Source organism: Colossoma macropomum, unplaced genomic scaffold (assembly GCF_904425465.1).
Source record: "Colossoma macropomum unplaced genomic scaffold, Colossoma_macropomum, whole genome shotgun sequence".
NCBI lineage: Eukaryota > Metazoa > Chordata > Actinopteri > Characiformes > Serrasalmidae > Colossoma > Colossoma macropomum.
The window spans coordinates 21182847-21197933 of NW_023494784.1; the positions used below are offsets into that span (position 1 = coordinate 21182847).

The 15087-nt window shown below is 40.2% G+C and overlaps 1 protein-coding gene across 2 annotated transcripts in view; it reads left to right on the forward strand.

Moving 5' to 3' along the window:
- The window catches only part of sema5ba (sema domain, seven thrombospondin repeats (type 1 and type 1-like), transmembrane domain (TM) and short cytoplasmic domain, (semaphorin) 5Ba), a 164338-nt gene that overhangs the window by 131646 nt on the left and 17605 nt on the right, over nt 1–15087 (forward strand). The window contains exons 13-19 of one of the 2 annotated variants that reach the window (XM_036593353.1): nt 258–375; nt 2451–2632; nt 3095–3238; nt 3589–3736; nt 5673–5898; nt 9403–9615; nt 13520–13690. In XM_036593353.1, the coding sequence (XP_036449246.1) occupies nt 258–375; nt 2451–2632; nt 3095–3238; nt 3589–3736; nt 5673–5898; nt 9403–9615; nt 13520–13690 (1202 nt within the window). The remainder of the gene's footprint in view (nt 1–257; nt 376–2450; nt 2633–3094; nt 3239–3588; nt 3737–5672; nt 5899–9402; nt 9616–13519; nt 13691–15087) is intronic. The other variant, XM_036593436.1, reaches the window with a different exon arrangement.

Genomic DNA, 15087 nt, shown 5'->3' on the forward strand with positions numbered 1-15087 from the left:
GTGTTTTTTCACCAGCTTACAAATACTTGATCTCCATTTTAATGCATCGTGTCAGATGGATATGGGAGGATTATATCAAGATTTGTTCAACTCTCCCTGGAAAGACATCCATGTTGGGTGTCACTTCATTTGGGGCTGACTGTGAACTTACATGTAGTTTAATAATAATAGTTTAGCTGGATGGAATTGCCCCATTTACCTCATTTCTCCCTCTCCCTCTTTGCTTCTTTTTCACTCTGTGTCTGTTTCTGTTCCAGGATGTGTTTAGATGCCAGAGACCCATACTGTGGCTGGGACAAGAAGCAACGTCGCTGCACCACCATTGAGGACAGCTCCAACATGAGCCAGTGGTTTCAGAACATCACGGCCTGCCCGGTCAGTCATGTTTGGCCTTATTATTCAAGTAGGAACTTTAGTTGGCTCGTGGTGTAAAAACAAATATACATACACCGGAAAAAATATGCATAGAATGCATAGAATAATTCTACAAGTTCATCATTTTAATTAAAAAAGGGTATATAAATACCCTTTCCCTACCCCACTAACTGGTTTTCAGCCACCCTCATACTTAAATTAAATTATCTCAAAGTCCCAATGCAAAGCATCAGCTAGGAGATTATGAAAACCCTTTCTGTTGCACTGTGGAGGAGTGGAATCATGGTCTTTGGAGTGATGAAACACCTTTGGGATGAATTAGAGCCCTATTTATGAACCAGACCTAATCGGTCCACAGACCTTACTGTGCTTGTGTGTCTAAAGGGAATCAAATCCCCACAGCAATGTTCTAACATCTAGTGGGAAGATTTCCCAGAAGAGCTGTTACTGCAGCATAGGGGGTCTAATTCCTTATTATGCTCTGGATTTTGAAAGAAATGTTGGATGAGTGCAAGTATCTGTGACTTTTGGACACTGGGCATTTTTCCGCCCAGTGCAGTACAGCACAGTACAGTTACTAATTTAAAAGTTGGCAGGGTTCTCTGGAAATTGTTTGGTGGTCACATGATGTCTCACAGTAAACAGAACTTCGCTGTTTCATTTTTAATTTTTTACATTTTTTTTTACAGAAGCTGAAAATGCCAGCTGTCCTTTACAGTGTATTAAAATTTCATGATGAGTGGAACAACAGAAATACCAAAAACTACTTGTACAAAATTGTTCATTAGTTTCTATCAAAGTTTTTACATTTTTTATTAACTTCTATTCAAAGTCTTTCTCCTGTAAACCATTTTTTTCTTTTTCCTCTAAACCATTTATACAATGTTTACCATTTTGGAGATGGTTTTGTCACAACAGCAACAAAAAACAGCAGTATCAACACTGCACATTTCCTTATGAGGCATGTAGCACCTGGCACATTTCCAAGAGCACACTCCTGACATGTACACTATCGCTCAGAAGACTGGAATTGATGTTTTCAAAAGTGTAAAACCAAGTTGCAGATACATGCATAAAATGCTCATCCCTTGCAGTTTCAAAGATTTCAATTAATTAGTAAGAAGCAATGAATCTGTGAAAATAATTTTGTGTAATTTGTGCTAAACATATTCTAGGTAACTCTAATGACAGTTAACAGTTATGGTAATATGACACTGTGTGACAAGTCAACAGAAACCAGATGCTTGCGGATGTAAAGATGATGGCGGTTTAATAAAAAACAGCAAAACAGAATCAAAAGGGCAGAGCAAAAGTCGTCGTCGTGAAACAGGCCAAAAGGTTAAAAAAACACAGATCAGTCAGTAGTGGCAAAAGTACCAAAAGGACGAAGCAAAAGTCAAAAATGGGATAAACAAGGCAGTGGTCAAAACCACGGAATACAGGCAATCAGATAAACAACGCTCAGTAGGTTTCAGGGAAACAGTACCTCACAAAGAAACTAACTAAAGGCTTATGTACTACTAGCTTCCTGTCAAATGACAGCACACACAGGTGAAAGCAGTTAGACTAGTTTTCAAATGCCTGTTGTCTGACATGAGTGATGAATTAAGAAGATTCTGTGGTGATTGTGTTTGACCAATCAGTGATCAACATTGATCATGTGAGTACTAACACACACAGAAGAGAATGCGACTGAGAAAGGCAGCAAAGCCCAAAGCCCCCTAAATGCCACTCTTACTTCTTCTCCTTCTCTTCCTCCTTGGTGTGTGGCTTGCGCTCCTCACTTCTCCGAGGACTCATCGTGCAGTTTAGCAGCTGCTGAGGCGTGAAGGGTGGCACGCCACATGATTGATGACATCATCTGAGCCAGCTGTTCTCAGTAGCCTCTGTTTCTCAAAGTCAATTAGTTTTGGTTGAAGTTGCCCTTTCATGGTCATCTGCAGGCAGGTCTGCCGAGTCTCTGATGCTGGTTCGAGGGAAACTGGCTGTAGATCAGCGTGAAAGTGCAGCCATGCTTGCAGAGCAAATCGGGCCTCCTTGCCTCTTTTACACATACATTTTGTTTTTTATTCCAGCTGCGAAACCAAACCTCGGATGGTGCCTACGGTCCCTGGGCCCCGTGGCAACCTTGCAGCCATGACGATGGCGACGGCATCAGTGCTTGCTTGTGTCGTTCAAGGGCATGTGACAGCCCTCCTCCCAGGTGTGGGGGCAAAAACTGTGAGGGTCCTACAATTGAAGTGGCCAACTGCTCAAGGTAACTGCAGTTTTACTTCACTGTGTTTACCACTGAAGTGTATTTCAGCCACAACATACAGTGAGCATTTCAGTTTGTTAAGATTTTATTTGAATTGTGAACTATTTGTAACCCTATCATTCACCTTAACCCAAAATCATAACCCCTTAATCTAATACATGAGTTTAACTCTAATGCTTTTGAGAATCACCACATAGTCTGTTACCATCTGTTGGTAAGTAGACTGTAGAATTCTTTTCTCTTACAGACACTAAATTACACAGTCATTTAGAGTTAACTAGATAATCTATAACTGACAACCAGGATAAAGATTGTCCTTTAAGAAGGCTAGACAGTTTTTATACAGAGGAATTGCCTTACTATCCAGCTCCATGCAGTGACATAGGCTTTTTTTTATGTGAGAGAAATTTTGCAAGATTTCATCTGTGGCACCTTAGTGATCCTCTCTATGTTTTGCTATAGGAATGGGGGCTGGACACCATGGTCATCATGGGGCCAGTGCAGTACCAGCTGTGAGATTGGCTTTGAGGTGCGCCAGCGATCCTGCAACAACCCCTCGCCCAGACACGGCGGCCGAGTGTGTGTGGGCCAAGCCAGAGAGCAGAGGTGAGAGACGGAGATCATAGAGTTCTCTCGCCCAGCATGCCACATACTCATCCACACCTTCACTTTCAGACAGCGTGTGAAGGCAGTGAGACTGCTGGAATAAGACATTCTTCTGATGTTTGACACTTGATTGCATGAAATGATGTAACTGCAAAATCTTGAATTACCCCTGATCTTTTTTCCCCGCATATCTCAGCAGTCAGTTGGTTTTCTTTGATGTCGAAGTGCTGTCTGAAGGCTTATTTCTTTGCACTGATTGTTCTGTGTCCTGTTTTATGTTTTGAGGAATGAGGGCACAGTGATGAGTGTCTCTGCATGAGAATAACCTGAGCCTCCTTTTTTCCCTTCAGACTCTGTAATGAGAAGGTGTCATGTCCTCAGCCCATTTTCTGGTCCTTGTGGTCACCCTGGTCCAAGTGCAGTGCTGAGTGTGGAGGAGGAGTGCACTCTCGCTCCAGGAACTGTGAGAATGGAAACAGCTGTCCAGGCTGCGCACTGGTGCGTTATCCTGTCTTTCCTTCTTTCTCTCTTTCTCTCTCTCTCTCTCTCTCTCTCTCTCTCTCTCTCTCTCTCTCTGTCCCCTAGGGTTTAGCTTGCTCAGTCTCTGTGCGTACATGATAACCCAGCGGCTCCACTCTCAGGGGAGCTTGTCTGATCTTAGAGTGGACCTCAACACCGGACACACTCAATCCCCTGACACATTGAGTAGAAGTAACACTGCACATTTCTTTATGAGGCATACAGCACCTGGCTCATTTTCAAGAGCATGCTGGAATCGTGACGTGTATTGTTGCTTAAAAGACTGGAATCAGTGTTTTCATGTTGCAGATACATGTATAAGATGCTTCTAAAATTGACATAAACATGCCATAGCAGATATCATATGCTGTCAAGAATTGTCATGACAGATTTTGTCCAGTAATATAACAGTGTTATGTTATCATTACTGATAATTGTCATGACGGATACTGTAATATTTGATGTCTGGACAGCTTATGTCACATACTATCCTAGGTAACAGTTATGGTAATATGATACCTTTACATTACTGAACATAATCTGTCATAACAACCCATGACAGGTTATGATATATGCCATGATGTGTTTATGGCATGAATATGACAGTAATATGTAGCAAGTTTCAAGTAAAGTCTTACCATAAAATTAATATCCACAATGTTCCAACATCAAGTGAAGAGATTTCCCAGAAGAGTAGAGGCTGTTACTGCAACAAAGGAGGTCTAATTCCTTATTAATTGATATTATTTGCCAGAAATATCAGATGATCGCAGGTATCTGGATACTTTTGGACATTAGGCATTTTTAGGCAGTACAGTTCTTAATCTGAACCAAAAACCACTGTCCAGTTCTCTGGAAGTTGTGTGGTGGTCACATGATTTTTCATGTAATGTTCACAGTAAACACAAACAACAGTAGCGACAATGAAAGAGATTTGAGTTCTCATTTTGTTTTTACTTGGCATTTTGTCACAGACAGAAATTCTGGCTAGCTACTGATTTTTGAAGTAATGTATAAGATAATTAGAATATTGTTGGTTCTGTGCAACTTCACAAGCTTCAAATTATTACTAGGAGGCAATGAAGCTGTAAAAAAGCAAGTTTTGATGTGTCCCAAATGATGAATTAAGATGGAGATAATAGTAATATGCCTGAGCAATTTTTATAAAATCAAGAAAGTGCAGATGGTGTAGTGTGTAATATTTGAAAAAAAAAAATTCAAAGGCAGATAACTTGGCAAGCAGTTAGTAATAAATCATGAATAAATAATGTTTATTATTAATACGTTATTGTTATAATAACAAAAATAATAATAATTATCATTATTATATTTTGTACATTATTATCAGTAGCTTTTTGAGTCTAGTTTATAATGTTTCACTCTGCGTTATATAAGTTATTATTGTGTATAACATCACATAAATTATTAATCTGACATTCATTTGCAGCATTTGAACTGTAGTGTACCTGCATTCCTCCAGGGGTGTACTGTACACAGAACATGAAGAGGAATGCCACAGCAATCGGCTGCACAGAGTAATTAATCATGTGGTGGAAAAGGTGCTTGCTATGCAGTTGTACTTTATTTACAGTGTGACTGATTCAGGCTCCCCGTTTTTCTCTCTGTGTGCTCTCAGCCTGTCTCAAGAGTGAGCAATTAATTCAGATCTAATTGACTCTATTAAAACTCAAATCAAGTTTCCTCGCAAAGGAGCTGAAACACCTCCCTGGAGTGCATGGAAATGAGCCGTCAAGCTGTATCCGTTGCTAAAGATGACACAGCAATGCTGAGCCACTTCCTGTACAGTATTTGCCATAAAGCTAAGTGGCTGTCCTGTGCAGGCAAGATGAATGAGCTGAGTGATTTTTGCACTTTGGATATTATTACTCACTCTCCTTTCTCTCTCCTTGTGCAGGAATATCAGACCTGTAATCTAGAGTCCTGTCCTGAGGTGAGGAGGAACACGCCATGGACTCCGTGGGTGCCAGTGAACGTGACACAGGGCGGAGCACGACAGGAGCAGAGGGTGCGTTACATCTGCCGGGCACAGCTGGCTGACCCGCACGAACTGCAGCTGGGCAAACGCAAGGTGGAGACACGCTTCTGCCCCAATGACGGGACAGTCACCTGCGAAACGGACTGTGAGTGCAATCTCGCTGCTAATGAAGGCTGAGAATGCGAGCTTTAGTCATTTTTGCTATACAAACATTTATATATATATATATATATATATATATATATATATATATATATTTTTTATATTCTGATAAACCAACACTTGGCTGTAGTATGAGAAGAGAGACTGTTAGACTGAAGGGGAGAGAACTTTCCTAGAATTCTAGGCAGAGACAGGACTGAGAGATCGGACTGAGAAACAGGGTGGGAAAAAAAGGTTGAGGGGGACTTTTACAGGACATTAGAAGGAGGAGGAATAGCAGGTGTGGTTGTCCTTCCATACTTTAGAATAAGAATAATAGGCATTCTGTAGCTGATCATTCAGTTGATTTAGTGATTTATCTTTGTTTTAGGTGCATATGATTTAACATACTGTGAGCTGATCTACAGAACGATAACATGATTTACGAATTTGTCATGTTTTCATTTGAAATATTTTCATAACTAGCTACTCTTAGATGCCACCTCTGTGCTTGTTGTGAGACACAATATCAATCCTGATAATATCTTCCGTTACAGAACATTTTATTCCTTTTTTTAAATTTCTGACTACACTTATAGGTCACTCAGTTAGTCACTCAGTCAGTCAGTCACAAGCCAGTTCCATAAGATACGTCACATCTAACAAATACTAAAATGGGTTTTGACATCCATTTATTGCTACTGCACACTCAAATGTAGTATATGTGAAAAGTTTTCACACTATTTTGATAACAGGCCCTTACTTTGATTAGTATTTACAGACTTCTAATTTAGAAGTTAATTAGTTAATCAAGCCTTCAGGAGCATCTGAATGGGTGAATCAGGTGGTTATGATTAGTGCCGCAAAAGAACTCTGCAGGAGAATCACTAGAAGCAAAACAAATTAGGAATCAGTTGGTTGTACATCATTGCTGCAGACATGTAGCCAAACCATTTTATTTTATGTTAATAAAGCTGTTAGTGTATATTTAAGTTATTGTTGCTTTCAAACTTTCAGACTTTTGTCCTGCACTTAGCATGACCCTTTAATGTCCAGTAAAGCACAGTTCAACAGGTCTGACCTTCACAGAGCATGGAGAGAAGTAGCTTGCTGATGTGCGAGTCTTAAAATTTAAGACTATTCTCCTGGGACTAGCTTTCTTAAAGAGTAATCAGAACTCTCCTCTGAGCACTAACATGCTATTGCTCTAGGGAGCTGCTGTATTTCATAGTCACACACCTGACTTCAGCAAAATACAGAGAACTGTGTGAACAGTGAATGTGACTTCAATTTTCTATCTTGAAAGCACTTAGTGCATTAGTCAGTGTTGCCTGAAGAGATTTAGCGATAGATCCCCCTACAGCCTTTCCGCCTGAATGTAGTGTGTGTGTGTCTGTGTCTAGGGATGTGTGCATGTAAATGTGAGGTGTTTTGGCTCCGGCCCTCGTCCGCCTTGGTGACAGCCAGCGGTCACCGTCCAGCGGCCATCCACGTCATGAGTCTCAGCCCCCACATCGATTAACTATAACTTCCTGTCAGAAGTCAAGTGAACTGGGCTGTTCTTGAGGGTGTGCACGGAGTGCATTAAAAGGGGGAGTGCAGAGCCGTGCTAAAAGGATAGCTCACTGTGTAGGTGGTTGGACTGTGGCAGCTTGAGTGTTCCGTCAGAAAATGCAGTAAAACAGAGCATGACGAGGTGTCCTAGCTAACCTTGAATTACTCATGAAAAGGCCAGCATGTTCTGAGCTGTGGCACTTTGCTGTAAATTAGGCAGAAGTGCTAAACCAGTCCTCACACATTAGAAGTGTAAAAGAGAGTGAGAAAAGTAGCAGACGAAACCTCTAAAAATGTTAGAGAAGGAGATATGTGAATGTGAGGTTGTGGTGGAATTTGTGTTTTTAAAGTAGCACAGATCAGTGTAGGTCAGAATATCTTGAATATCTTCCAAATTGAAGATTCATTCAATTTTTAAATATAAATATAATGAATGAATATCAATATTATCAAGTACAGTACTGTGCAGATGTTCTGTGGACATTATTTAAAGTCTTTTCTCTTTGCAATAAGCATGTTTTTGTCTGTAAATTCACCATATTTCATTAGAGTAGATGCAAATAAACATAAATTTAGCAAAAAATAACAATTTCTTTCTTTTTTTAAGGTAGTTAATATCTTGTGAGCTAGTTTGAAGAACAAAGTTTGTTTACAGATTTCTCCTCAGTGCCCCCAGGCATTACTTAGAAGTTACATTCCATCAGCAGCCCACCTGATTTAACATAATGTAGTATTGATTAGCCACACCAAGTATTGCTAGACAGATGATACCTACACGTAGAACTGGGCTCCCACAATGAGAGGTTTGAAAATGGTTAAACAAACACATATAAACTACTGATGGTAATAATATTATTAATATTTATTCTTATATCAGTGTTTTTATCTCAGCAAAAACTTGCACAGGGCTAGATTCAAGATCAAAGATACACACACACATACACACACACACACACATCATCTGAACCGCTTATCCTTCTGGGTCGCGGTGGGGTGCTGGAGCCTATCCCAGCCGTCATCGGGCGGAAGGCACCCTGGACAGGTTGCCAGTCTATCGCAGGGCGATCAAAGATACAGTAGTGTTTAAACATTTGGAATCACTTGTCATTAAAAATTGCAGTAAATGCTGTAAACACTTACATTTTAACTTACTGTGCAGATTGAAATATTACTATATTATTTAATATTTAAACGTTTGGGAAGAACAAAAATTGTTAAATAATAAATTATATACTGTAATGATCTATTTACAGTAATTTCTTGGTATCTGCATAATATTTGATCACCATTTTTTAAATATGAGGCATTGTTTAATTTCTTTCTTAGTGTTATGAAATTATCAATAGCTCTGTTTTCACAGCTTCCTACTAATTGTTTGAAGTCATATATTTATCTGCAACATAACACTTTATATTCTGTAGATTAAAATCTAGGAATTTTGTTCAATATTTCAAGGATTTTCAGTTATTATAAACTGTACATTCTGTAATGTAATTATCTGTTTACAATACTTTTTCCCAAGTTATTCATCTGAGTATTTAATCACCACTTTTCAAATGTGAGACATTCTAGATGTTACATTTAACATCATTTATCATTTAACTTCATCATCTACAGCTCTGGTTAGCATTTTAGACATATCTATCTTTATTTTTTACGGCTTCCTCCCTTCTTTCTAATTACTTGGAAGCTATAACTTCGCACAGGACTAGCATATTAAATGTAATATATTTATCTTTTATTTATCTTTTATCACTGAACTGAAGAGTTACTAGAAAGTAGAAAACATCAGACTTTTGAACGGTAGTGTTTGTAGCTGATTAGTATGATTATCCTGCACTACTGGTCTGTTGATCCATCAGGAATTGTACATTTAAAAATGTAGAAGCATAATTACCATTTAACATTTGCTGCAGGCAAAGTGCCTTTGAAACGTGTGCTGTGTGCTTCTCAGCTTTAGTGGATGAGCTGTTGAGGACGCCCGGAGTGAGGCTGACCGGCTCCGGGTGGTCATCGTGGGAGACGTGGTCAGCGTGCAGTCAGGACTGTGCTAAAGGCTACCGCACACGCAAACGCACCTGCACCAACAGCGACGGCAAGAGCACACCCACCGCCTGCAGGGGGTCTCCTGTAGAGTACCAGGACTGCAACCCACAGCCGTGCCCAGGTAGCACACACTCATACACCCTCACTCTTTCTGTCTCTTTATATTTCTCTTCCTCTCACTCTCTCGTACAGTACTGTGCAAAAGTCATTGGGTATATGATAATCCACTTGCATAAAGAAGGAGAAAGTCAAAGAAAAATAAGTGAAAAAAAACAGGAGTTTCCAGAACTGGAATTATTACAAATTATTAAAAGAGAACATGTAATTCCATGCAAGACCTGGTAGACAATCAAAATTCTAATAAACAGTACTCCTCTTTATTTTCTCCTCCCTTTCGAGAGAGAGGAGGAAATCAAGCTCCACTCTTGCTTCAGATCTGAAAAAATCAATGGACGTTTCTGTCCATTCTTCCACTGTGAAAACACAACTCATTGCTGTAGGTCTGAAATAGTGTGTAGCTGTCAAGAAGCCGTTACTGAGAAAATGAAATAGACAAAAAAAGAAAAACGTTTTTAAATGAAAAAGAAGCTGCTGGTGTTCTCAGAACAATGGACTGACCACCCCAGTGTTCAGACTTTAACATCACTGAATTTATTTAGGTTTACTTGGATTGTGAGAGACAGAAAATTGAATGTCTACGACTGCACTTTGGAGGTGTGAAAAATATCCTTCCAGACTTCTTAGAAAAACTGAAAGCAAGAATATATATGTTTTTGGCAGTTTTGACTATAAATGAAATGTAAAAGGTGGTCTTTGACTTTTGCATAGTACTGTATGTATACACACTCACACACACAGACATATACATGCAAGTTCAGAGACACAGAGCACACAGACACACCTGCAGACATACGTTCACCCTACTTTAATTTGAAGACTTTCGCACTCTCGCTTTCTTTCGACTTTCAAATAGATTATACTCTCCCTTTCTCGCACACACACGTACAAACACACGTACACACACAGACACACATGCCCTCAGCGGGAAAACAGCTGCTGAGTCCATTAGGATGTGTCGAGTGGATTACTGATTTCATTAGCTAATGGATAGCTGAGATGTCCCAGTGGGGCCTGAGGCCCATGTTCAAAGCCTTTCTTACCCTGGCAGAGCAATCACAGAGGTTTGCAGACATTCTATAATTAACAAATCGAATGATTTATACAGACAGCTCGGTAAAGGAAAGTCTGATAATTCTGTTGTCCGCTTGATCACCAGATTCCATGACCGGATTTTTCTTCTGGTTATGGATGAGTATGTACAAGCTTGGCCTTGAGCCATTGTAAAATATCACAGATCTATTTCACTTGTGCGACAACTGTCTTCGTTAGAATCACTCTCAGTCCTCTCCTAATGAGAGCAAGTCGGGCATACACTAAACTAAACGTCAGCCTTTTACAGAATTTCTTGTGAGAGAGCGGACTGGACGATAAGGCAAAAGGAGAGTATCACAGACTTTACAAGTTTTGACTACAAAAAGTACTAAAATCCCAAATCTCCCCATTTTTGCGATGTAAACAAGGCTGGACCGAACCTGTTTGTGCTTTTATGCACACACGAGACAAAGCGGAAACACAAACTGGTGAGTATGTGGTTGTGAAACACAGATATTATTTTCTACAGCAAGAGTTGGAGAAGTATTTTTCTACAAACTGCTGGCTGACTTGAAATTGTAAAGAGACTTAACATCTGAATTCATACATTATACACATCATAAAGGCTCTTATTTGCCAGTGTTTAGTAAGCAGCCTCTCCGTCTCTGAGGGCTCTTCAACTTCTTTTCTCTATATTTGCTCCCTCAGTGGCTATTGCCTGTATCACTCGTTCAGTTACATCACTCACCATCTCACAGGACTCATGAACGTATTAATTTGTAAAAAATCAAGCATGTTTAAAAATATCATAAGGCCTCCGATCACTCAGGAGCTGAAAAATCACTTCCGATTGCGAAAATCTGTCTGAAGGGGCAAATCAAATTAAAATCAGCGTGCAGTGTAGGCCCGGCTTTAAATGAATTAGGCAAATAAGGCCAGTGGTTGAAGGCTAATGGATGCATTCTCAATCATATTAATAGCCACATGCCAGACAGAGAGAGCGATTAAAAGGAGAAAGATGCATATTTTTTATCACTCAGTACTGCTAAATTAAGTGTAGGTTCCGCACCAGCGGTGTTTGCGACCATTTCTATTTCCGCATTGTGTTTACCACTTAGCTCAGATGTATGTGTGGCCATCCTAACCCTTTTCTGTGTGTGTGTGCCAAGTTGTTGGACTCGAGTCGGTGCGGCCACCTTGCAGTCACCCTGCAGTTGGTCATGCCCCACTTCACCACTCTAATCCACTGGAGGAAATAGAGTTTTCTGCTGCAGGGAAATGGAGCCCCCTCAACATACACACACACACACACACCTCACCCCTCTCGCACCATCCCATCAATCTGATGAAAAATCAGCAGAGGATTGCAGCAGCTTCTAACAGGAGAGGAAGTGCCAATAAAGCAGAGCCTTTTTTATAAGGGGGGGGGTGAACGTCTAAGCAGTGACAAAGGATAGAAGCAGTGGGTTAATGCTCTAATGGTCAGGCTCAGGTGTGGAGGGTGCCGCTGGAGGCTAATGAAGAGTGCTGGCCAAGAAGCGAGAGCACCTCACTCTGCCTGAATGCCTGCTTTCCCCATTACATCCCACAGCAAATCATCGCTGTCATAAGAAAACCTCATATTTTTGAAATGGCAATTTTATAGGAGAAGGAAAAAGCATTTCTAGCATCTGTTAAAGGGAAATTCTGCTGAATTTTCAAAAATTCTGCATAATGTAACTGTTATAAATAAAGTCATTCAGACTGGTTTGATGAGAAACGCTCCATTCTAGAGAAACTTGCCGAGTCAAAATGTTGACCGTGGTGGTGATAGGAACCAGAAGTCTAGTTTATATCTCCAAAAGCTACATCACAGAAAGTTATTACACAAAATGGATATGCTGTCTGATGCATTGTTGTTAGTTTTGAGATAAGATTTTGGCCTAAAAAAATGTATGACAGAGAGGTATGCTGTAAGACCACATAGTCCAGAACAAAAGCCTATTTTTATCAGATTTACTTGTTTTACTATTCACATTACGTATAAAACCTCAGAAGACATTTGTAGGTTCATTGGTCATTTTGGATAGCAAAGAAAATGGCAATATTTGCAGTACAAACATCATGACCTCTGGTTCCTATCAGCACCACTGTAAAGAAATCAGTCAGAAAGTCTCTGTTTGCTTTCTTTACATCTCAGTCATATAATTATGCAGACATTTAGAAAAGTCCCTTTTAAAGAAACACCTCAGTGCTTTTCGAACTAATCTCTAGTTACCAATCTCTGTGTGGACTATTATTACCCTGTACGTAGAAAAGAACTGAAAACCTGCTGGCTCAAAAAATGCTCATAGTAAAAGCCGTCGAGCAGGTGCTCTGAGTGTGTTTCAATTCAACAAAATTTCTATGTTGTACAGAAATACAGGGAAACGTGTCTAAATTATCGTCTGTGGTGAGTGACGATGTGTTACAGATGCTGCAGCTAAAAAATGCCTTTATTCCTTTAATATATCTTAAAAGCTCTTTCTGTGGGTTCATTCATTGTGAAATGTTTACTCAAGGTAAAGGGCATCAGGCGTTTTCAAAATATTTATATGAAAGAATTAAATATCAAAAAATACAAGGTTTTCTTATGACTGGAATGAAATGTTTGCCTGTCAGTGCTGTGAGCGTTTCTGATCCCTGCTTCTGTTGTGTTTTGTCTTGTGTGTTTGTGTCTGTCTGCCCATCCCATTATCGCCGTGTGTGTTTTGCCTGTTTGTGGCGCCTTGTGTTTGTGCTGCGCGTGTCTGCTTATCCCACTGTTTGTGCTTTTCCCGCTCGCCTGATCGCCCTGTGCTTGTGTGTGTATGTGGTGTTTTTTTGTGCGTGTGCGTGTTGTCTGGTCTGTGCAGTGAAAGGTGCCTGGTCTTGCTGGTCTCCATGGTCGCAGTGTTCAGTGCCCTGTGGCGGAGGGCACTACCAGCGGACGCGCAGCTGCACCAACCCTGCCCCCGCCCACCGAGGGGACATCTGCATCGGCCTGCATACAGAGGAGGCGCTGTGCAACACACACGCCTGCCAGGGTAAGCTCACCTCAGGACCAACAGTTAGTGGGGAAAAAAAACACATTTCAAAGCCACAGAGTACTGCCAGCCACGGGTCCTGACCATGCACTCCCAACGGAGTATGCCTCTGTCTGTATGCACAAAAGCAGATCCAGATGTTTTTGCAATCTTCTGTCTGTCCATCTCCACTCATTTTATTACACTTAAAGCAACAGCTCAGCCGAAAATCAAATTTGCATTATTTTCACCTTAACTCAAAATGTTATCAATCAGCTATGTTTGCTAAGATATGTTTGATGTCCAAAGATTACTTCTTTAGTTTTACACTGGAGTTTGTAGGCTATTGTAGCTAACATGTAATGGTATGAAGAAGGAAAGTCGTCAGAAAGCCTACTGCAGTTTGCATCTGAAATAAATAGTAAACAGTAAAATTACAGGTTTAGCAACATAACATGCTCAGTGTCACCTTCCATATTCAGTTATATATGACACTATGACAACAGTCCAAATTATTAAAACTGTACTGTGTGGGTTTTGGAGATTTGGAGACCTCTCTGGTGGAAATGTGTAATTGCATGCAACGTGTTGAAGAACATTTTGTAACAGCAGTTGTTCGGACGTGTTCCCCAAGCACATGAATCTGATGATTGCAAGCACGTTGAAAGAGCATTCACAGAAAACTCAGTCAAACCTTGGTGAAGAATGTGCTTTTAGCAAATTATCTACTTTTGTCATAATATCTTCATCAGTATGATGTTGATTTTGTGTTTGAGACCTAAACATTGAGCTGGTCATTCTTTCTGAGCCTGTGTGACGTTAATATGTAAAGACGTATGACGAGGTCTGAAAAACTCCAACACGACACCTGTGACTTAAATTATTACTTCAGGCTTTACAGGATGGCTCGCAGCATCATGCACACACCACATTTTAGCATGTTTTTTCTCCTCACTCACGAATGCTTCTTCTTTCAGTTTTAACAGAAATCCAACATAGTGCAGATTTAACTGACAGTATTTACAAATTTTACAAAAATTGAGCCTGTGCACTCATGATGTCACTATCACATTCAACAAAGTTGAGCTGGCACCAGGCCGTGGGTTTTGTAGTTATTATATTTTCTTCATAGCTACTGTGCTTATATGGTCACTATGTCTGTTTCACAGAAGTTCTAGCTTTATCAGAAATTCCCTATGGTGAAACAAAGGGCCATTCAAGATGTTTCAGACACAGTCAGCAGATGGCATAGGTCTGCACTTTTCATCCCAATAGCTATCAGTTAGCACTGTGCAGCCTACATGCTGTGTGTCATACTGTTATCTATAAAAACTGACAGCAGTACACACGCTATTCAGGCTTAGAGTGACCTCTATGCAAGCTAGCTAGCTATACAACATATGTTTGGACAACTATAT